This window comes from Myxocyprinus asiaticus, chromosome 18 (assembly GCF_019703515.2).
Source record: "Myxocyprinus asiaticus isolate MX2 ecotype Aquarium Trade chromosome 18, UBuf_Myxa_2, whole genome shotgun sequence".
Classification (NCBI taxonomy): Eukaryota; Metazoa; Chordata; class Actinopteri; order Cypriniformes; family Catostomidae; genus Myxocyprinus; species Myxocyprinus asiaticus.
Genome location: NC_059361.1, coordinates 20,968,182 through 20,993,598, shown reverse-complemented (window position 1 = coordinate 20,993,598; position 25,417 = coordinate 20,968,182). Strand labels below are relative to the sequence as shown.

The following is a 25,417-nucleotide window of genomic DNA, read 5'->3' as shown; positions in this document are numbered from 1 at the left end:
TCACAAAATTTTTATTTTTATTACCATAGTTTAAACTTTCCTGTATTTTTACTATGGTTTTACTACAAATATCAAGGTTAAAATATGCTTAATATAATAAAACCATGGTAAATGGTAAATTTTTCGATGAACTATACCTTTAAGAAATCCTTTGCTGAAACGAACTAAAACAGAAATGTAAATTCAATTTGAAAATAGTATTAAAAAACAAACAAACTTGGATATGTAAAACTATAACACGCTTGGTAATGCAAGTCCTGATTCAATGAGAATATTCAATGTTACTGGTCAGTGTTGACCTCTCAAGAGCACAGATTGATCTAAGCAGAGCCTACAGTTTGAGGGGTCTAAATAAAGTGCAGGGCAATAAATATTTCTCATTCAAACGGCATTCACCCTCAGGGCGAACGGAAGAGTGTATTTCACAGAGGAGATTTTGATTGACTGAGTAAATTACATGGATAATTAATTCCTCCTCTGCAGCCAGTTAAAAGCATTGAGGGGGGTGGTGAAATCCTACTGCAGCATAGAGCAAAACCAAACATGCAGTACTTACAATGTATGCACAGATAGGGCTGAAGGCATATGTTCCACACACATAGAGATGAGTGCTATTCAAACGCAGTAAAATCTTGACGTAATTGAAGCAGTCAGTCTGAATTAAGAAAGGGTGAAAAAAGAGTGCATTAGAGGGAGAAAGAAAGAGAGAGACATAAGACACTCATAGATGCCTACACTGCAGTTGATACATAGCATGTAAGTGGACTTTTTTAAAATCAACATCAAGATTTTAGGTTAAAATGTAAAATGTATTTGAATTTACAAGGAAAAGTGTACATTTTAGGTCTTGTAACTGGCCATCTCCCCCCCCCCCCACCATTTTTAAACACCCTTTTGCCTTCACAAGTTTATTTGAAATGGTCCTACAGTGTTACAGTGTGACATTTTATAAATATTTACATTTAATGAGCTCATAAAAGCTGCATGTACAATATTAACAAAATGCAGCTTAAAATTGTTTTAAATGGTGTATAGCATGTCAAACGGCAGGACATGTCAACTTCCCAAAAACATTTCATGTCAACAACCGATGTGCTGTATAAAAGTGAAAATTGTAAGTAAGCACTAGGTTGCATGCACAAGAGTTGCATGGCTGGGCCTTAAAACTGGATATCACATCACTAGGCTTGATCTAAATCCTCTTTAATAGTCTGGGAGAGATTTCTGGCATCTGCATGTCATCTATCTCAAGAAACAGCAGTTATTACGGTGTCTTCATCAAGGTCCAAACATCCATCCAAACCTGGCTCACAAGACAAATCAATCTGGCAGCAAATTAGGCATGCAGATTTTTTTATCTAATAACAGCCCTTTCACAGTTTCAAGCTTTCAGGCAAATTACAACGTGGACGTGTCAAGGCAATAATAGCTCTCATTAGCTAAAAGTGGTGCGAAGGCCACTTTCTCTGATTCAAATTTAGCACAATTGTATTGCAAATAACCTACTTTGCAGACTGTTCAAACTTGAGTTGGTTTGAGCACTATCTGTCATTATTCAACTGTAAATGGCTTGACAAGGGACTTCCAGCATTTTTTTTTTTTTTTCATATGAATCTTATCCACTCACCTGTAAGTCTTTTCCTTTGAAACTGCACTCGTCTCTCTTCCTCTGTGGTGTGTGCCATGTTAACTGCAAAAGTGAAAAATGCAAACTGGCATTAGGCAAACTCAAATAGAGTTGAGCATTCTCAGCAGCCATAGTGCATTTACAGTAACATAATGCATTACCACTCACATATACAGTATATCCTTTGACATTGAGTAGTGAGTCACCTTGGCTATAACATTTAAGTGAATTCTGTTAAGTTTAAAACAAATCATGCAACACAGAATATTTGCATTGAACTGTGAAGGTTTATTTACTGTATGACTTCAAGTTAATTTGTTACGAAGTATAATACAGTAATACATATGCAAACAAAGGTTATGGGTGTTATGCTTCAGTAATGGTTGGATCCAACATTAAAGTTCACAAGATATAATCTATATTAGTGCTAACAAATATGGCTTGCTCTCTGCCAAAGGACGGGCTTAAGCATGAGACTTGGCTGAAGCTCACAGTCCACCCCCCCCCCCACCCCCCACCCCCCACCCAAAGGTAATTTGGGATCATGAGTGAAGTGAGATTGATTATACAGTATACTCGCAGTGCGGTAATTGGTGGGATTATATAAACATGCTGATCCTGAACTCCCATTTGGAACTCCATTTACTAATGCTCGTACATACTGTAGAATGCACATACAAGTACTTTTACATCCTTCAATATTAAACTCCTAGACATACTCACATTGCGCTGCAGCTGCGTTCTGCTGATATCGGTGATATTGAGTGCGAAGAGAGTCTCTCGAGCGCCAACGTACAGCATGTTATCCTCTTTACTGAGGAGCAAAGAGGTGTAATTGAAGACTCCATTGGGTGAAAATCTCTTGGCTGACCTCTCATTTGCATCTTTGAGCAGATATGGAGAAAAAAAAAAAAAGAGAGGGGAGAGTGAGGAATGTTGGCAAAACTGAGCCAACAGGATTTACTACTGCAAACATGACAATTGTGTATAAGTCAGATATGTGACACATACTTTATAGTGTATTAGATAATAATGTTACATTGCTGGATACAGAAATGGTTTCCTACAAGCTGGTACTGACAAAGCTACTAAAACTTGTTGCAACCACAAACTGTTTGAATCAATGAATACATGAATGAGTGTGTGTGCATGTTTGTGGTCACATATTGCTCAGAGACAGATGTTCATCTCTTAATCAAAGATACTGTGCTGTATTATTATCAGCTCCTGCAGGCTGTTTCTCTGTTTCCATGACAACCGCAGCAATAAGTAGTGGTATCTTTCTTACCAGTAGAGGGTCTTGGCTCACACCACATTGTATGTTTCTTTTCCCCCTCAAACTGACAAAACATATTTTAGCATGGCTTTTTAGAACTTGAAGAAGATTGAGAATTTTGTGATGACTAAGTCAATGTTAAGGAAGTTGAGGGACCCCCCCCCCACCCCCCGTCTCATTGAATTAAGACAAAAATCTTTCAAATTATTAACATAAAATGACTGAAGGTCAAGTTAATCAAGTAAGTAAATTTACGAACATTAATATCTACACTAAATTGTATCTTGTCTCTCCATAGGTTGGCACAAACTAGCAGCACTCTAATATTAGAATGACAGCCATCCAAATCATCTAAGTCTTAAGATGCATGTTGAATCAATGCCCCAGTTAACAGGCTGAAACACAAGCTTCTTCAGTACATGGCAGCTGACAGTGTCCTCCTCCCTTGTTGTTGGCTTAATGGGTGATCTCACTCATCTTTTCAGTCCAGCAAAACAGAGATCCAAAAATCTGTCTTAAAGTTAACAAAATTACTGACTATAAACTGCACATACTGATGGTCTCAAGCACCGACTGGCACACCTTGTTGATTTGCATATTGCAGTAGTTTTATAAGATAGTCTCAGTTTTACGTGCTGCTTTCTACATTTTGCTGCAGTTTCCTGGTGAAATAAACACTAGAGGCCATAAACAACTGTGCATTTTACTTACTTTCAAGAAAATCCCGGGTATTATGGCTGTTTAGGACTTTAGTTTTTGTTTAGTTTTCACTTAGTTTTTGCTCTTCTACTCACACCCTGCTATGCCATTATATAAAAACACTTTTACTCTAACGCATCATTTGAAAAACGATACATTTTAATGCTTGTATTACAGACCCATATACATTTACACACTTATTCCAGAGTGATTATCTTGCGCGGTTGCTCACCTGACAGAGACCGAGCCTCGAGCCCAGCCAAGGACACTCGAAATGAAAGTAAAGCGAAAGGTTTAGGTAAGGGAGGTATGTTTTACTAATTAAAACACCCATCTACAATATTCACCTTAAAAACCTTGTCTGATTACAACATAATTTCACTCGCATTTGGCACCCCTCGCTGGACATTTAACTGGGAAACAGCAGCCAAATGTGTAATGAAGCACGTAAATTTTGGTTTGCAAAATGTTGCTATTGCCATGTAAATTTCATGAGAATGAAATAGATGAACTTGAGAACTACTCCGACTGGATATGTCTGATTTATGACCAAAACATTGAGTCTGATTTGCAAACCAGTTCAACTGGTTCACTGAAAAGATCCAGATCAAAATAATGATTTGTTCATGAATCGGACATCATTACATCACATCAAATAGTCTATGGGTATAAATGGGTATAAAGCCTTCAAGGCATACAAACTGTGCCATTGATTTACTTGATTTACAAAATCCTAACAATCCTTAATGTGATCTCTTCTAGTAGATCTTACTTAGAGAACATGTAATCATTACACTGATTATGCTCCCATGGGTGACTTTGAGCTGAGGTAAGACTCTAAGAGCAGCAATATTTTGGGTGTAAAGAGTCTGCACGTTCACTTCCTGAGCCCCGGGAGAGACAATGCGGTAATAAAAGAGCATCAGCCCTCAACCAGGAGGGCTTATTGCCACTTAATCCAGTCTGCTAAACCACAGGAGGGGATCAACACGGCACATTATCGCCAGGCTACTGGGGTCTCTGCCTCTTGTCTTTCTCGGTTTTCCTCTGTCTGATTTCAGGATGAAATAGGGCACCACTCAACTCTGGTAGCATTAATTTCAGAGAGTTTGGGGAGAAATTCAATGGTGATTTAGTAAGACAAGGACAAAGGGCAATTGCTGCAACCAAACAGGGCTTTAGAGGGATTTGCACAGACAGAAACTGCTCCCCCAGTTATTCTCTAGAGTAGCATTGCTGTAGCACTCTCCCTGCAGCTCACACATAATTGTGCCCCATTAGGGAAAAATCACACATGTAAATGTTTAGCTTCTAAAGCAAATCTAAAAGAGCATAGTAGGGGTTGTTTCAGCTTCTAAAGTGTTCTAAATACATTATACTTGTCAATATAAAATACATACGACTGTGTCAAAACTATACAAATATACTGCCATGAAGCTAGGATGTTGTGGATGGTTGCCAGGCCATTGCTACGTGGTTGCTAAGGTGTTCTGATATGTTGCTAGGGCTTACTTAGACGATTGCTAGGAAATCTATGATATTGTGCTCCTTCAATTTATTTATCTATTCTTAATAAGCTGCATGATTTGAGGTATCATTCATGTCAGTAGCATAAACTGTGCGGTTATGTGCTAAAGTTCAGTATTTGGGGTTATGTGTTTTAAAAAAATACCCTAACTCTAAAGGCTCCGGTATACTCAAAGTTCTTTGTTCTTTCTTCAGACCCAAAAAGAATTTTGAAACAGCTGAGCAAAGGTATAATGTTTGCGAACATTCAGACACCAGCCACGCCGCTAGGGGAGGCATTTGAAGAGCATTTAAATATGAGGATGTACTAGACTGCATTTAAAACATCAACTGATATGACATTAAAATGTGTTATCAATGATTATATGCCTCATTCTATGTGTAGAATTCATATGAGATCAGTAAAAGAAGCTGTTATGACCACTCGATGATGATTTAAAGTAAAATATATGCAGTATATAATGTGTAATTTGTCATGTTTACATTCTGCATTCATGGCGCTAATGCACTAACACGCTGTACCCGGCCATAATATGCACCGGTTACACTCTGTTATTGTAATTTATAATAACACTGATGCAAAGATTGGTATATTAAAGAGTGCTAATGGGCAGAATACAGACAAATTTAAGAATGATTAGAGGCAAATCTCGCTTTGGGCAGAAGTTTTCCTGAAAGTTTGTGCTGGCGAGCTGTTATGAACCACCAAAAAGAACTCTAAAACACTGTTTTGTCCAGATTTTGTTCGAAATGATGTCACACCCATTGTGGCCCCGATATACATCGATTTCGTATATGAAGTATATCGGGGCCTCAAGTTTAATAATAGTGATGTCAGAAATGACGTCACACCCATTGAGGCCCCGATATACTTCAATTTCGTATATGAAGTATATCGGGGCCTCAAGTTTAATAAAAGTGATGCCAGCACCACTTACACTCACATTGCACTTTATTAGGAACACCTGTACACTACTTATTCATGTGATTACCTAATCAGCCAATGGTGTAGCAGCAGTGCAATGCATACAATCATGCCGATACGGGTCAGGAGCTTCAGTTAATGTTCATATCAACCATCAGAATGGGGAAAAAATGTGATCTCAGTGATTTTGACCATGGCATGATTGTTGGTGCTAGACGGGCTGGTTTGAGTATTTCTGTAACTGCTGATCTCCTGGGATTTTCACGCACAACAGTCTCTAGAGTTTACTCAAAATGGTGCCAAAAACAAAAAACATCCAGTGAGTGCCAGTTGTGCGGATGAAAACACCTTGTTGATGAGAGAGGTCAATGGAGAATGGCCAGACTGTACAATTGTAGTGAGCATAATAGCATCTCAGAATGCACAACACATCGAACCATGAGGCGGATGAGCTACAACAGCAGAAGACCATGTCGGGCACTTTATTAGGAACATAGTGTTCCTAATAAAGTGCTCAGTGAGTGTATAACTTACAATTAGCATAAAGATTTGGAGCACTCAGTTATTAGATCACAATGCAGCTGCAACAAGCTATAAAATGTAAACAGAGCTGTATAAACACCTGTCCAAGTCCATCAGTAAAAACTAAAAAAGCAGAACACTGCACAATAGATGTGGTATTTAAAAAAAATTTTTTTGGAAATGCTGGGCTGTTTTAATTTATGTGATGTGTGATCGCATATGTTATTTTCAAGATCTCTGTTACCATTTATGTTGCCTTTGGTTTTAAGAAAGTGTGATTGAAAATCTTAATGAAATGATTTTCAATGAAAGAACTGAGCTATATTGCAAATGAATTTGAACAAACAACACTGATGAAAAAAGACACAGAATGCAGTTCCAGAGAACTAAATATTAGAATTTTAAATATGCTTGCATGAGGGTGGTGGAGTGAAATTATCTGACCCCATGAAATCCCAGAATTTCCCCACTCTGGTTATAATTTCTGATGCCCTGGTCATCAATTCTCATGTCTTGAAACAGTTCCATTCCCCCCATAGACAATACAGTCTATCTCTGTCTCTCAATGAGTCTGTGGTATTATTGTTTGAATTGACTGAGTTCAGTTCCCCTAGGGCAATTCCATGACGACGAGAGCTGCCATTTGCTTCCTCAAAACTACAATGATGCATGCTGGGAAAAAGGCTTATCTTGTTCCCACTCATGGGGAAAGAGGGCTGAGAGTGTCAACAAGAGAGAGAGGTACTTAGAAGGCAAGTAGATATTGTCTCATTGTTGAAGTGGTACAACATATCATAACTTGGATGTCCTTGTGTTGTTGACCTTCTCTCTCTTTCTCTCTCTATTTATCCTTCAGACCTACATGCCATGGCTCCAATCCAGTTATGCTAATATTTGTGTAATAACTGTGTAATAAAGGCCTTATTATGTTTTCTTTTTCTTCAAAACCAAAATATGATAAAGGCCACATGTGAAGAATATAAAGAGAGCGTGACCAAACAGTAGCAGAAGGGAAAGCACCTAGTGTCTCCCCTCATTTCCTGTAAGTCTGTGACTTTTCCTGTATTGTTTGGCAGGTAAAGAGGTGCTATTGTCTTAGCCAGGTTTAGGCCAGTGGTGCCTGTTTCATGGTTTCATTTTTACAGGTTCCTGACAGACTCTACATTTTCTTAAAGCTGAAGTGTGTAGTTTTTTCGATGTTAAAATTCTCTTACTGCTTAATATGCAGAGACAACTATAAATAAGCATTTTATAGGGTGATTTCCCAGGAAAGTATAAACATTTTGGCTCTTTGGTGCTTTTAATAGCCCTTTTCCACCAAGATTTTGATGGTTCTCGTGCCAAGCCTGTGCTCCACTGGTTCACGGCCGGGGAAATCTGAAGCCTATCGCAAACCGGCCGCACTTTTCCACTGACCTGAGAGCCAAATGGTGACGTAACGGGTTACCGTCTACGTGGTAGTTTCATGTGACTACCTCAAACATAAACAAACATGGCGCATCACAGTTTGTTTGTATACAGCTTTTCCTCTTATTTTGAGGACATATTTAAACATACGGATTAATGCAATCCATATTACATTGCTCAACATGATTGTCAGAGACAACATCTATGCTAAAGACGAAAGGTTATGTAATTACCTTATATTGTATGAACTATGGCTTAAATTGCTATGTTCTATAAATTCTTACAGTGGAAACATTATTAACATTGGTGTAGCAGATGGTTGTATTTGGATTTTTGCCACAGTATATAATATTATTGATTGAGAATCCCACCGTTTTACTTAACAGTTAGCCACGATCTTCCAAACTTAGTGAGTAGCTGGTCAAAAATTCCCTTACAGAACAAAACAATGCACAAAATACGATGACAACAGTGTAAGAAAAGCTAACAAAGTTATTGAGATCAGCTGCAGAGGACACCAGCGATTCATGGTTTATCACGAGTGTTACTGGCTGAATTCAATGCCCCGGTTAGTTAGCAGGCTGGTCGGTGTCCGAGTCCAAAACATTGTTGCTCCGTCCACTTTCGCTTTTATGGTCCCTGTACTCCTTTAAGTGTTTTTCAATTTTTCTATGATTTGGTCAATTGCCTGATTGAAGGCAGCATGCATCATTTTGTGTTGTATCTTCAATCTCGTAGAGTATTTTTTTCCTTTGCAATCTCTCTTGTTTATCTCGGATCTTCGTGAATACTATATCTCAAGTAGAGCACTTGTTTCATTGTGTTACTTGAAGGCTTTTGATGTCTGATAATTTTGTGGGTTTTTCATTGTTGTTATAGAGCGAAGAAGTACTCCTTGCTGCAGACGGTAGCTACTGTTGATGTTTTGGAAAACTTTACCATGGTGACGAAACATTATCCCACCCTACGTCCCCTAACGTAATCAGTTCCTGCATAGAGACCAGCAAGCTTTTGTGGCCTGGGCAGAACCAGGTTTTTGGCCCCGGAACAGCCTTTTCTGTCAGCATGATCTCACAGTGAAATCGGAAAGAGTAGACCAATTTTACTTTTGGCAGACTTTTATACGTTGACCGAAATTTCAAAAACACTGCCCCCAGTGGCAAAAGCGGTAAGTGTTGTAGGGCATATGGGCACGTGTGAGCTCCATTTATGCCCAGGAGAGTTCGCCAAAAGCTAGTAGTGAAGCAAGTTGTTTTCAGCTTTACAGGACATTATACAATGAAGAGAAAAGCATATATTTATAGATTCTATCCCCCAACCCAAACCTTACCTTAAACATTAGCGGAGTAAAAAAGTAATGTTAGAGGGAAAAGTGAAACCTCCGAATCATGCTCGTCATTGATTATTCAAACGTGGTTACTGCCTGGCTTTGAACCCTAGTCTCCCACACAGCTGATGCAACATGCTACCAGTTGCTCCAGGTGGAAAGGTAAACACATGGAAACCACTGCAAACATGTCTGATAAGAATGCTGCATGTCAGCGCGTTGGCATACCGTTGCCGATCTTAGGGTACCTAAACTATCGGAAACATCATGCCGACTTCACGTGTGATCATGTTATTTCTGCGGTGGAAATGCGCGGAACAGTTCGAGAATTCGGCCCAGGAACCCGCACCCGAACCATGTCAGTGGAAAAGGGCTATAAATCATTGCACATACAGTACAAACATTCGAGCATCCTGACTAACCTTACATAGCAACATTTGTACAAACAATGGTGTAAATTTGGGGAGGGAGTATTTAGGAAACCTATTTGAAAACAATCATGATTTTGCAATTCCGCTTAGTGACACTAGTGGTGCAGAAATTACTTCAGCCACTGTGCTACTCTTCTCCATCCTTCTGTTATGAGACACAATAAATCACACAACAGCCATGTTAGATCCTTTGTGTTTCTGTGAGCAATATGAGATCATTACCGCCATTATGCAATTACATGTCATTTTTTGGGAGAAAGCCACTACTAAATGGATTGCCATATCCGCAGCGTTTTGCTTTCTAATCCGTTTAGAGGGAAATTAATTATGCAAGCTTTTAGGGAACCCTTCCATGTTCAGTTTTCAGAGCGAAAATCCCAGTGGCTTTTCTAACAGTGCATGCCCAAAGTTAATCAAAGACACAGAGCATCCAATGCACAAGAAAGAGTGTGTGTAGCAATCTGGCCATCAGTGTGAAAGATCAAAGGCCTGTGTTTTGCTTAGTCCTAAACAGACGGCTCACATAAATAAATTGTAAGTGTTTGATGATAAGCTTTCTAAGAAAAAACTTTCCACAAAATGAAATGCCTGTTACAATACTCTTAAAGAGACAGATCGTATTTTGTCTCACTGTAGAATTGGTAGTGTTACAACAGTCAGTAGCTGAAAGCACTATACTGTAAACATAAAAAACAAGCAATTTACCAAATTAAAAACTATAAACTGACGGGGGAATTTTCTATTAATGAACTGCGCTCACTGATAGCATGGTTTATTTGCTTAAGCTGCCTGCACTGATTTAGCGCCCTATTCGCTAAAAGAATTGTGCAAATCAGGTTACACCGCAACTCTGCCCAGGAATTTAGTGCTGGATGTAATTCGCATGTCGCAACTCCTGAACCTGCAGGTCGATTCTGAGAGGAGGATCCAGCAGACTACCACGATCTGGCATACTATACTGGGACTATACAGCTACAGACTCATTATCACTATTTAAAATGCCCTTTTAAAATGCAGAAAGTGTAGAAAGTGTTGAAAGCTCAACTACAACGCATGACTGGATATATGCCATTTTAACACTTTTCTCCATCATATGCTCATCATTTGAAGAAATAATGCTGTGAATTAGCTACAAATTAATAGAAAATATACACAAACATCTCTTCATAATAAAATTTTATTTTATTAATAAGAGATATTAAAGCAATATTCCAGGTTTGTTACAAGTTCAGCTTAATTAACAGCATTTATGGCATAATGTTGATTTACACAAAATGTATACTCATCCCTCATTTATAAAAAAAAACAAAAATAAAAATGTGGTTATAGTAAAGCCCTAGGTATACTCTCATTTTAAACGAACGTTCAGCATCTGCCTTCATCACCTGATGTTTAGCGTCAATTACATCTTCTTCTAGCGCTTCTACATGACAGTAACGGCTCGAAATGTAAGTGTTGCCACTTTGTGGTCCCACTAATTAGTGCAAATAACTCTAGGCGCATGTGCATTCTGTGCGTTCAAAGACGCCCGGTTAGAAAAATTGGGCTGCACGTGTTCAATGCTCAAGCACTCTGCTGATGACGAAATTTGCGTCACACGTCCTGTACGAAGTATAGCCTACTTAAGGCATAAGGCACTTACAATGGAAGTGAATAGGGTCAGTCCATTAACACTAAATTACCATTGTTCGTTTCAAAAGTATAGCCCTAAGTAAAGTTAAGTTATATCCAATGTTACAACTTTGCTGCCATGTAACCTCGATGTTGATACAAATTTACACAGACAAGGTTAGTAAGCAATTTTATTATACTAAAGTGATGTTAATACATATAAGTTTTACTTCTTTTAACTATACTTTTAAAATAGTGTTTATGGACTGGCTCCATTTACTTCCAAAGTCCATTACTGTAACTGTTTTTAATGAATGAGGGAAGTGGAAATTACTTTTTGTGGTAATCAACATTATGCCACAAATGCTGTTAAATGAGCTTCACTTGTATTGAACCCGATATATTCCTTTAATTGAGACATTAAGATAGCGAGCCATTAATTGCACCAGGCAAATACTGCTGAGTTTGTGAATAAAGTGTAATCTATTATAAGCCTAATATGCATAGAAAGGAGGTGTATTTGCACTGAAAAAAATTTAAATTTCTTAACTAAAATACACATATTACAGCACTATTTCAGTGAATTTAGTGCCTGGTTAAGCTTGACTATAGGTAGTTTGTGATTAAGACGCAGGCTTTTGCACCAAAATACTGTGTAAAAGTGGCACAACTCTTTAGTGAATTCGCCCCCTTTGTGTTTAATGTCAAGAAAACAGTTGCGTTCACATTATCTCTCACCTTCCCATGTGCCAAGTAAACAACTGATGTGGTGCAGGAGAAATGATGTCATCCCCAAGTGTCAAGAGAATGACAAGCCCCCTGTTGCCATAATGACAAAGTGCTGTCTGCTCAAGCCATTTTTGATGTTGATGCTGTCTGTACAGCAACCAATCTGGAAAAACACTCTCCTCAATTATTTTGTTGTAAACAGTGCTTAAGAAATATGATGACAGCTTTTTCAGAAACATCAAGAAACATTCCTTTTTTGAACAGGCTATAAATTTAACATCATGTGCTTAAGGCGTTGGCAGACAAAGGTGTTGTTCATGAGTCAAGGTGAACAGATGAGTTACGCAAAATGGAGCCATACACCACCATTTTTGTTGTTTTATTTTTAGGGCATATACTGTAGCTTAAGTAAATGCACATAATGCGCATTTCAATTCGATATCAGCATTCTTTCATATCAATGATCTTATTACGCTTTGGTAATTTTTTCATTTCATTGACTTTGGAATCAGAGACCTAGCCTCAAGCCCAGCCAAGGACGCTCGAAACAAAAGTGAATAGCCATAGGAGCAAGACGATATGACATGGTAGCTTCAGTAAATGTGCTTTTCATGTCGAATTTGCTTTTAAAACACTATCGGTTAGGATTAGGTGTAGGTTATGGGTGAGGATGTCTGTTTTGTTTACCTTTCATTTATCTTTCAAGACACTATTTGTTAGGTTTAGGCGTTGGTTAAGGGTAAGGATGTCTGTTTTGTTCAGCTCTCATTTATCTTTTTTTAACACTATTGGTAAGGTTTAGGTTAAAGTTTAAGGTTAGGGAGGTACGCTTCACTCATTAAAACATCCATCTAATATTCACCTTAAAAATTTTGTCTGATTACAACATAATTTCACTCGATTTTGGCGCCCCTCGCTGGACATTTCACTCGGAAACTGCAGCCAAATGTGTAGTGAAGCACGTAATTTTGGTGTGCAAAAATGTTGCCATTGTCACATACGTTTTATGAGATCAGGCTGCCAATAACAGGGTGTTACAGAGATAGTGAATCATTTTCAGTGGGTTATATGATCTGAACATGATGGCCACCATGAGGTAACCCACTCCTTTTAAAATTGACTGAAGTCGTCATCACATGTAAGCATACATGATTTTAAACATAATTTTAAGTGCTATTGATTTCTTTATTTCTAAAACATTTTAATTAGGAAAAGAATACTGAGTGCACCTTTAAGAACAAAAAGACATGCATTTCTTCAGCAAACAGCAACAAGAAGCAACTGTTGAACCATCTGTAACAGAAATATCTCAGTATCATCTTACTGCTTCCAGATCCCTAGCTGGATGTTTTAACTTTTGAACACTCCATTTTTTTATTCTCTTATTTTATTGCATGGGCACATGCTTTGTTTTACCCTAAACAGAATGAATTAAAACTGCAAAATCTGATTATTTTCAAATAGGTTTCCCAATCACTCCCTCCCCTCTGCCACTGGTTGATAAACAGATAGTCCCGTCCCAAAACTCACGCCATTGGTGGAGTCAGTGATGTTGTGTTGGGCTGATCAGGATGCTCCAACAAACAGAGAAATACTTCAATAGGGCCACACTGTTTACACTTTCTGGAGAAATCAACATTCAAATGGCTTACTTATAGTTGGGTGTGGAGAAAGTATTTTAACATTGAACAAAGCTCAATTTCAGCTTACACAATATGACATTATATGTACTTCTCAAATGCTTAGTAACATCCAGAGGAAGTGGTCAGTAAAGTGCTCATGGAAAACTGTATACTTTTATACAGTGTGTTCTTAGTGTCTTTCCCCTTTAAGGAAAAAACACATTCCCAAGAGGGTGGGGATTAGAGAGAATTGTACATCTCCTTCTCACACTGTTCTGTTTTCATTACTGCCCCAAACTGATGAGAAATGGAATTGAGAAATGAATGACGCAAAACTATACACTCCCAAAACATTCTGTACTCTTTCATTTGCCTAGTGTGGCTGGGTCTCCATGTTGCAAACTTAGAACATCAACATGAAATATTGAAATACAGATGATATAATAAGAGAGCAGTTTGAAGTCACAGGAAGGAAGAGGGAGAAAGAGACAGAAAATATTAAGATATCAAGTAAAGGGGGATGATCTGTGAAGACATTCAGTAGAGGGTTTAGTGTTTGTTTTGCGAGCTGGCACAGGATCTTTCTTGTTAGAGTTAGAAGAACAAATGTGGCAGCTTTCACCAACACCTAGGTGACTGCTGAAATTCTGTGTAGTCCAAACAAAGTTTAATTTCCAGTTCAAATGCTTTGTTAAGACACTGACAGGTAGCAAAGATCTGATATTTTGTCATATCCAACTCAAATTTGTGTAGTTATTTGTGGTATAAACAGCATAAATAAATAAATAAATAAAATCCATATGTGGTTTGAAATCAAAAAGTCTGAATTTGCTGATTTACGCACACATGGCAGTCTCTGTCTAATGAACGGTGAACGCGTGAGCGGTTTCAGACACCTGCATTAATGAAAAAAATTAAAGGGATAGTTCACCCAAAAATTTAAATGTATTCATTATTTACTCAACCTTGTGTTGTTCTAAACCAATTTGACATTATTTATTTTTCGTTACACAAAGGGAGAGAGAGAGAAAAAAAAAACATTCTGCTCAGTGACGTCATTCAATAGCAGTGGATAATGACCACCTCTTTAACTCTGAAAAGGACGCAAAAGTGTAATTCAGAAGTCTAATAAATTATTACATTTGACTCATGCCTTGTTCTGAAGGAATCTATAAGTTTTGGTGAGGAACAAATTCCGAAATCTTATTGATTATTTAGTGAAAATCTTGATCGACTGTTGCTCTCCTGTGTGCATAACTGCTGCTCTCATGCACTCTCATGAATGCACACAGGAGAGCAATAGTCGATCAAGATTTTCACTAAATAGTCATTTCGATTTCCATTTGTTTCTCACCAACCCTTAACAACAAGAACAAGGTTCTGAAGAACCTTCAGAACAAGGCATGAGTCACATTGAATAATTGATTAGACTTCTGAATTATCCTTTTGCATCCTTTTGAAGCTGGAAAAGGTGGTCGCTATCCATTGCCATTGTATGACATCACTGAGCAGATTTAAAAAAAAAAAAAAAAATCAAATATCTCCCTTTGTATACCGAAAAAGAAAGTCATATTGGTTTAGAACAAGATGAGGATGAGTAAATAATGAATTAATTTTCATTTTTGGGTGAACTATCCCTCTAAGAAGTTTGGAATACAAAATATTCTTACATTAAGAATATTTAGTGCAATCAGCCCCAGATTTGAAAAAGTCAAAAAGATGAACCCTCCAAAACAAAATACAAGAGAAATAATGTGCATGATGCCAAGTTCTGCAGTTAAAAGGTCAATCAAAAATATGTGTTTAATGAATTTACAGCAATTTATAAGACTGGAAGGTTTTTGAAAGTTGCAAAGAAAGGTGCAATTACGAGAAGTATGGTAACATTTACAGGGAAAAAGGGGCTTGTTAAACTTACCAATGAAACAACAAAACAACTCCTGCACCTACACAAACCTGCAATTTACAATAAACTATATCTATAAACAATCTGTATGATATAACTAGACAGGATAGTCCCTTTTCAGGGTGGCTGCTTGAACTCCCAGGTAACATGGAGCAGGTACCAATAAACAAAAAAACAAAAAAAAAACAAAAAATGCAGGATGCAGTTCCACAAACACATACATCTAGGGTGCCCAGGAAATGGGTGTATGAGTTTTTATGGGTGTTTTTGCCTGACGGGTCTGACAGGTTTGATTTATTGGTAAAACTCAGCAGTATTTCACAATGTGGCTCTAACATACTCCTCCCTGTGCCAAGATCAATTCAATCACAGTAGATATGCAATGAAAATTAGTGGGTTCTATTTTGCAGCTCATGGCTATATTAGTGCCGCGACAGCAGTGTGTAAAATTCCTCCATGCTGTAACTGAGTCTGCATTTGCTGAAGTCTGATTGGCATTGCACTGAACTACCTTAATACTGTGTGCTCAAGACAGTGTCAAATGGCATAGCGTGTAGGTTTGGGCAATATACTGATGATTCATAATATATCCGTGATGATTTTGCAGCCGATATAAAATTAAGCAACACTGTAAATATCTGAATGACTTTAATGCACTTTTGTGTTGAAGTGTCCTAAAGAGGGTGTCATTTTCTTGCAGCAGGTATGAGGGTGTTAAGACAGAGATGTTTAAATAGTGTCTCCAATTTAAACTTCAGAAGCAAAAACAGCTTCAGTCCTAGTAAGTTCGAATAATTTCAGTGAATCAGTTCACACTGTGCATTTAAATGAATTGATTCTAAACTGTGATTCAATAATTTGTTTGCAGCACCACTTTCAGCCTTTGCCACAGCCTTTCTGCATGGCATTTTTCATATATTTAAATGTTTAAGTAAGATGTTTATTACTATGAAATTTTATATTGGTGCATATAAATGAAATAATTAAATATTCTGCTTTAGTATTACAGTAATTAAACTAAAACCGTGTGGAAAACATGCTTTGGTTGTTTTAACAAAATTCTTACTGTATTTTACTTCTTTCATTAAGCACTTTGAATCTTTCATGATTGTTCCTCTGACAGTAAAAAAAAAAAAAAAAAATATTGAGATACAATATATATATATATATATATATATATATATATATATATATATATATATATATATATATATATATATATATACATATATAAAACTGAATATCATCAAAAGGCTGAAATTTTGATTAAATATGTTAGCTCTCTTGCACAGCCCTAATAGCATGCATAGGTTTTCATTTGTAACTTTTGGTTGTAAGGTTTAAAAAACAACACCTCTAAGTAAACAAAAGGCACTCCTTCCTCTCACGTTACAGTGTGCCACATGAAAAGCTACGTGATGTATGGGACTGAATATGAATGGACCATTCTTTCCAGGAATGTAGTGTTTACCACTTGATGTATTACGTTTTGGATGCCTTCCATGGGCATCATTTAGCACAGGTCTCTGCTGCAGCAGAACGTGTTGATTGTTGAGCATGTCTGATCACCTCCAGCCAAAATACTTATAAGAAAAAGCCACTGCACAAGCTTGACCACTAGGGGTGTGCAGCGGAGCCATTATATGTATTCGTATCTGTATCTGTTCATATGACAACATTATCGGTATCTGTCTCTGTATACGGATAGAACCAGGTGTGGTTAAACAGGAAGTGTGTCAAAACTAAATGAAAAACCCATTTTTAAGTATTATTCTTGTAGTTTATATTAATAAAATATGCCTTTTCATAATAATAGCCTAATAATAATAATAATAATAATAATAATATACAATTATTATTATTAAAAAAAATATTATTTTATTTTTATTTATTTTTTCTTACCAGATGAAGCTAAATTTGTAGGCTATATTAACTGTGGAATATGTTGTGTTTTCTCTTGGTATTTCAGATAATAATACCTGCATGAAACAGAATTTTCATTTGTCTGTTCATGTATAACAACAATATTCTGGAGGCAGGAGGTGTCAAGTAAAATGCTAAATGTCAAGCACACATTTAGCAGTGAATAATAAATACAAATTCAAACATTAAAATAATTTAAAATCAATATAGCCTACAAACAGGTGAAAGTTCCATAAGTCTATCAGGAATTTTTACAATGGGACACCATTATTTAGTTAAATAACAACAATAATAATAATAATAATAATAATAATAATAATTTATAAAGTTCAAGAACACTTAACATTCTCAAATTTAGCACAGTTTAAAGAAGAAGAAGAAGAAGAAGAAGAAGAAGAAGAAGAAGAAGAAGAAGAAAAGCATGTTTCAGTTTCTTTGTTTTACATAAGGAGGAATATTCCTAATAGGCTAGATGAATACTCTATGAAGCATTTAAACCTTTATGGAGCATTTAACTTTTTTGGAATAAGTCTTAACCAGTTAATTACCTTAATCTCTGATGTGAATATAAGTGTGGTCAACTTTAAGAGACGGCTAGATGAGCTCCGACATGAAATCATCACTTCAGGTCAGGAATTTCACATCGCGCTCAGGTTTAGGCTATAAATAAATACATGGAAATCACGTGTGAATCGTGTGATACATTAACAGACATTTCAAGATATGGAAAGTGCATATAATGTCGTATCTTAGTTAATGTTACATTTGACAAGCTCCAGACGTGCACAGTTAACAGAGACCGCAAACTGAGGTAAGACCACGCCCATCCGATCTGAAATCCCAATGTGCGCATTTTCATTAATAAGGTTTACACTTTAGAAACATTGTCTGCACAGATTCATAAATTCGTTGTAATTATGGATATGTTTATTTAAAATGTCACTTTATCCTTGTGCTCTTTGAATAATCAGTCAAACAAATATTTTTTATATTATTCGGATGAATCCATTAATCATTTTGAAGTCGTTATCCGTGCCTTTCCGAATAAGGTATTTGGCTTTGGGCACATCCCTATGGACCACCATACCATATGCATGCTATATATTATACTGTTTTGAACTCAGATGTGCATACACTTGACAATGCTGTCACTTTAATTTTAGTCTATGCCAATAAATCTAAAAGTATTACATAGCTCAAGGACAAATCACAATGCATGGATATGCTGATTGTAACCTCCACTCATATAAATAGCAGTAGCAGTGCAGTTAACAGCCAAAAGCTTCCTTCTGTGCCGTAGCTGGGAATGCATTTTCCAGCTTTACCAGGGAGAAAAACATATAGATAAGCAAAGAGCTCTAGTGTAAACCGTTTATAGGTTTCGTTTTAAATAGCCTTCTAATGCGCTTTAAGCACTGCAGCATAGTGTGTATTAAAGTGAGGAACAAAAGAAGCGAGGCTGAGCAGATGTAGTCTCTTCTCTCTCAACCCCTGATCCATCCTGATAGGCACATAATGAGAACCAGACCAACGTTCATACTGTAACACGCACACACGCAAATCCCCATTCATTATTCATGCCAGATTACCTTCTTTATTAGCATGGAGGGAAGGTGGAAACCATTAAAGGGAGGAGCACCTAGGAGAATGTTTGTCTCACTGTGATGGAGGGACAGTCCAGGCCCTTTCCTTTGGTGAAATGTGTGCTGATCTGAAGATCTGAGTCTGTTTTACATCACTGTACAGGGCAGCGTTTCCTGATAATGATCGATCTTAGCTCTTAAGACCATTCTCTATGTGCAAAGTTACGAACGTTCTTTACTTTTTTTGTGTGTTTCTCAAAACTGAACTTAACACGAGCGCTCAGTGATGCTTTTTAAGTGCTTCTTAACTTCAGCAAAGTTAAACCTTTAAAAGTGATAGCAATGAACAAAAGAATGGGACAACCTTTGCTGAAGTTGTGTCCCAAAGTTCTTTTTGTTTGGCTCCTTTTTAAATCATAATGATAACAGAAATCACCCAAATGGCCCTGATCAAAAGTTTACATACCCTTGAATGTTTGGCCTTGTTACAGACACACAAGGTGACACACACAGGTTTAAATGGCAATTAAAGGTTAATTTCCCACACCTGTGGTTCTTTAAATTGCAATTAGTGCCTATGTATAAACAGTCAATGAATTTGTTAGTTCTCACGTGGATGCACAGAGCAGGCTAGATACTGAGCCATGGGGAGCAGAAAAGAACTGTCAAAAGACCTGCGTAACAAGGTAATGGAACTTCATAAAGTTGGAAAAGGCTATAAAAAGATATCCAAAGCCTTGAAAATGTCAGTCAGTACTGTTCAATCACTTATTAAGAAGTGGAAAATTCGGGGATCTCTTGATACCAAGCCAAGGTCAGGTAGACCTAGAAAGATTTCAGCCACAACTGCCAGAAGAATTGTTCGGGATACAAAGAAAAACCCACAGGTAACCTCAGGAGAAATACAGGCTGCTCTGGAAAAAGACGGTGTGGTTGTTTCAAGGAGTCTTTTATTTAAGGATAGTGATCATATGAAGCCATTTATTATCACATAGTTGTTTGGCTCCTTTTTAATTCATAATGATAACAGAAATCACTCAAATGGCAGTCATATTTTCAAAATCAATGCCAAAATGTCACAATTTCTGCCAGGGTATGCAAACATTTGAGCACAACTGTATATATATATATATATATATATATATATAGGGCTCTCAATTTAATGCGTTAATTCAATGCAATTAATTATATAAAAAAATAACATTTACACAATTAACCATGACTCCGGACCATAATAAGGGATATTCCTATCATCAGAGCAATTCCTTTTTGAAGTACCACCAGTTTCCAAATGACGCAGGTGTACATTGACGTGCACTCAGACAGATTGATTAGTCAAGTGCAAAATGGATTGTTGTGGATTGTAGACCACTGTAAGACTTATGTTCAATAATATAGAAATACAGTAAACAATACATTGTTTCGAAAGCCACTTTTTGTATTGTTTTATCAATGCTTTACTCATCTGCCACAATGTAATGCATTTTAATGATCTGAATTATAATTTTTACAATATACATAATATTTTGATTATTTCAATATAACTTTTTGTAATTATTTAATCATTATATAGTGGATTATTGTTATTTGAGAAGCTTTCTTCACAAATATTGATATATGACAGCTGTTCTATCTATCTATCCATCTATCTTTCTATCTGTCTGTCCGTCTGTCTGTCAGTCAATCAACAGGCTTTTTTAACATTTATACAACTGCATTATTCTGCTTTTAGTAAACAAACTGTGTATATCTTAAATCTACAATTTTAGTGCAGGTGTATTTCACAAATAAATATCCACAGGAGCTGGGTGTTTTTTTTTTTTTTTTTTTTTTTTGGCATGTAGTGTAAATGTAATGAATATTGAGACATTGCAAAGACCGGAAAACACTTACAGTTTTTCTCAATCGCTTTGGCTAATTTTTTGAAACAGTCTTAACATTCTCTAAACTGTAAGTGCAACTGTCACAACTGTTTTATGGGACATCACAACTCTATTGCATGTTTGTAAAATGTAGTAACTCACCCAAAATATTTAATTCATGCTTCAAAACCTAATTATTGTGTCAGTAAATTGGCCATTGCCACCAAAATGAAACGTTTTTTTGTCATCACTGGTCAGAATGTTTAGATGTTTTTTCACCATGGCAGTCAACCCGGAAATGTTTGTTATATACAAATTTCATTTTTGTTCAACTTTTTTGTTGACACTGACTGCTTACTGAACTGTACAAGAATGTTAGTTTTGTCTAGCTGAATGCTATTGTGTTTCACAAGCTTTTTAGATACTGATTTCAACAGTAGGTAAATGTTTACTGGGAAAAGTCAATACTGTACAATACTGTAGTACACAGAAAAAAGGAACTGAGTTTATTATTATTATTATTATTATTATTGTCATTATTATTGTCATTATTTGTTGTTGTTTTTACTATTGTTATGTCTGTTATACATTTCTAGATGTTCTTTTGTTTATATGGTTCCACCCCAACACCCAGATACACTTATACACACACACACAATATATATATACATACAGGAGATAGACTTGTCATGTTGGCTGTTGGTATGTATGTTTGTTTGCCTAGGTTATTTTGTATTTGTTACATGTAAATACTGTCAAATTCCTTGTTTGCATAATAAAAAAAATAAAAAAAGAAGAAAAAGAAAAAAGGATTTGCACATTTGTATGTATACAGTACATTTATTTTTGCAGCAATGTGTGACATGTAAACAGAAAATTCACATTTGCATGTCCATTTTTACACATTTCTTACATGTAAAGTCATATGTAGTGAACAGAAAATTGCCACAAAATGACATCCAAAAAAAAAAAAAAAAAAAAAAAAAAACCCCACAACAATGAAAAAACATTCCATGTCATAGATATTTATGGAATATACCTGTATGTCTGACAGAATTTGATAACTGAATGGATCATCTTGCATGTGATGGCACACACGATGAAAGAATGTTTAGAAGTTGTGAAGAGTATAACAATTTCACTGAGAATCAACTCATCAGTTTTGATCAGCAAGCCATGTGCATTTAGTTATTGTGCAAATTGTAGACAATTGTACTTACTCTTTTGCACTCATGTGACAAAGCACCTGCAATTTGCTTAAATGAATAAGAAATTCAAATCTAATGAACAAGAAACTAATAGTTCAGAGATTTGAACAATGTTTTGAAAAAATAATTCTCATTCGAGAATTGAGCCAAAGCGATTGAGGAAAAACTGTAAACAGAGAAAGAGCAGAATTCCTTGTGGCATTAGAGAGACAGGTAAAAAAGGCCAACAGCATTATTCCGAGGATAACACAAGAACAAATAGCAAAGAAACAAAACACTAAAATCAAGAGAAGAGAAGAGAAGAGAAGAGAAGAGAAAAGAAGAAGAGAAGAGAAAAATTTATGGGATGTGTAGTTGTCAAATGCAATGTCAGGGCTCTAAGGGACGCTTTTTGTGTAGGTTGGCAGGCGTGCAAGACAAACTATGCAGGTAGACCCTCAAAAGAAGGATCAGGCATGTTTAGGCAGGTACGGCTTAACCCCCATGATTCCCTTTTTAAATAAAGGTTGAGAGTAAATGTGGAAAATCATTCACAGGTGGGTGTAAATAGGTTGACATAAATCTAAACTCTTTGTCCAACACAATGAAGACACATAGGACAAACATAACAAGCTCACAATAACTTGCCTTTTCTTGTTGACCACTCTGCCTCAACAGAAGTAGTATTTGTGGACTTGAAAATAACAAATAAATAAATAGTCCCAGACATCAATGCCTCTGACTATGTATTATGCAATTCTTTTTAGTAAATGAGTATGTGTCTGTATATTCAAACCAATGACAGACAGCCACGTACATGTGTCGCATGTCACAGCTTGAATAAATCCATGCTTTTGTCTTAAAAGGCGTCAATGCTCTTAATCACAAAAGATTTGTGATAAAAACATCATCACTAACACCATCAATAGTGCCATGGTAACTTAATAGTGCCATAGTGTACAGTGTTTACAGACACATTGTATTATATCATGCATCTTGCCTTCACAATTCACCCCAGCCTGCAAAAACTTGAATGGACCCACCCTAAAGCAGCTGCCATTCATGCGAGAGGAAGTGGGCTGTCTTTAACGTGACAGAGGTTAAGTTTTAGATGTTGCAGAAGGATCATTATAAATAAAAGGGGAATTATTACGCTGTTGTAGAATAAAGGAGCCACACCGCATCTGCTTGAAAGACAGAATGTTTCCAAAAAGTTTTAAATAGATGCTTTGTTGTCCTTTGATGACTGACAAGGAGATGCATGTGTATGTTAAACATTAACTTCTCAGCGGCACACTGGTTATGTAAACACAGTAATCCACCACTAGATATACATGGTGGAGGCCATCGTGAGCCAATCAGCCCCTGATATCTGTCTTCTGTTTATCAACACTTCAGCAAGTGTTACTGTCCATGGGAGATCACAGGGGATCCAACAGCCTGTAGCCCCCTCAGAGCTCTTCGCAGTCGGACTGCGTAAGGTTGGCTCCACACAAGGCTTTATTTATAGTCTCCTACCAGCCACAGGAGCCAGCTCTTTTACACACTTTTCAGTAAATGGATGATCTACACACATGGGTCAGTGAGGGAGGGGCCAGTGTAAACATGGCTGCCCACCAACCCCCAGTTCTGTGGTACTCTAATGGAGACTGGAATGTGAGGGGTAGGACAGCTGATGCAGGGGCAAAGCAACAAGTCAGTGTATACCAGCCCAGTTTGATATGAAGTAGTGCTTGCACAACTACTTATTTTTACTAGTCGTCTTGTTGTCCAGAAAGGCAGTCAACTAGTCTTATCAATGTTTACCTCATTTAAAAGACTCACCACACATCAGCAGTGTGAGTTGCTGCTGTGTGCATGTTTGTGTGTGTTTGTACATATGTGTGTTTCTGTGTGTAGAATGAATCTATGTGCTTACTGTAAGAGAAACTGAGGCGTGGTGTGACGTCATCCTCTGTTGCTTGACCCAATCCAACCAGGAGAAGATGGAGCAGGAACAGGCCACTGGCTAGGAGAGAGAAAGAAGTCATTTTGCTTCTTGCGTCTCAATGTGTTGTTTAACTCTCAGGATTTTCTGGCACTCATGAAGATCTTTTTTCTTTTTTGTTTATTTTCCTTCTTCTCCTCCAGCAGGGAACTTGTGCTCCCTGAACAGGAGAGCAGTGTGCTGATGTGGCGAGCAGTGATGCTGGTGCACTTCCCTAAGCAGGGCTTCACAATGGTGGATTTCCACTAAGAAAGAAGTCCTTGAGGACAGTGGTACAGCCCAAATCAGTCTCCATGTGGTTGTGTAAACTTTCACACAGGCTTCTCACCAACCTGTAATAAACAAGACACAAAAATTGTTCCATAAACACTTTGTGCGAAAAAAGACAAGATGAGAAAAGACATTTTAGTACTAGTGAGAACTGCTACATCAAAACACCTTATAGCTACTCAGTAGAGATGTCATAAAATATCTATATTTTGATTATTGATCGGCATGTTATTTTATCGATACATTTTGAGGCATCGATATATTAAAATTAGCTGACATTTAAATTATAATCCTAATTCGAGTGCTTTCCATTTCACTCAGTTCGCCTTCTGTTAAATGTAGAGTGGCGTAATAGTGTCGGGAGATCACAAGAGGGTGATATAACATCAACATTTACTGATTGAAGCCAGTCATGGGTAGGCCAAGGCACAGGTTCTGTTGCAGTCCTAACTAGATTGTGGAACACCATATACACAAAAGTTACGAAGAGTTTTGCACTTCTTCAAGAATGAACAAAGTGACGTTGATGAGTTTGCAGGTTAGTGTATGAAACGGGTACAACTGCAAAAACTGAACGATTAGAAATGACGGCATTTATTTTGCAATTTTTCTGTATGTACTCGTGAATAGGCTTCATTCAAGTGGTCAAACCACAAAAATACATATCTGTAACTGAAAATACTTTGTTTAGGCTATATGAAAGATTCAAACACATTATATCATCCAGTACTGGCTATATTTGGGTCAAATTTAATGGAAAACTATGCGAGTTGCACTACATAGCACTGCAGAATTTTGAACAGCTTCCTCTGGAGTCGTTGTTCGGCATCTATCGGCGCGGTGTGCATAGTACTGTAACAGAAAATAATTGTTTGGTATTTTAGAACTTGCCACATTGTCCGCCAGATGCATCAGGTGTGCTAATCCCTTTTATTTACACTTCCGCTCACACTTTACCAAAATTGTGTTGAGAAATATGTTAGAAAAGACAAATTA

The 25,417-nt window shown here is 37.0% G+C and overlaps 1 protein-coding gene across 2 annotated transcripts in view; it reads right to left on the bottom strand.

Moving 5' to 3' along the window:
- sema4ba (sema domain, immunoglobulin domain (Ig), transmembrane domain (TM) and short cytoplasmic domain, (semaphorin) 4Ba) overlaps window positions 1-25,417 on the bottom strand; it is an 82,925-nt gene that overhangs the window by 24,249 nt on the left and 33,259 nt on the right. For both annotated transcript variants that reach the window (XM_051724625.1, XM_051724624.1), the window contains exons 2-5: window positions 24,083-24,483; window positions 2,351-2,511; window positions 1,628-1,690; window positions 557-655 (exon numbers count right to left, since the gene is read on the bottom strand). In XM_051724625.1, the coding sequence (XP_051580585.1) occupies window positions 557-655; window positions 1,628-1,690; window positions 2,351-2,511; window positions 24,083-24,194 (435 nt within the window). In that variant the 5' untranslated portion in view covers window positions 24,195-24,483. The remainder of the gene's footprint in view (window positions 1-556; window positions 656-1,627; window positions 1,691-2,350; window positions 2,512-24,082; window positions 24,484-25,417) is intronic.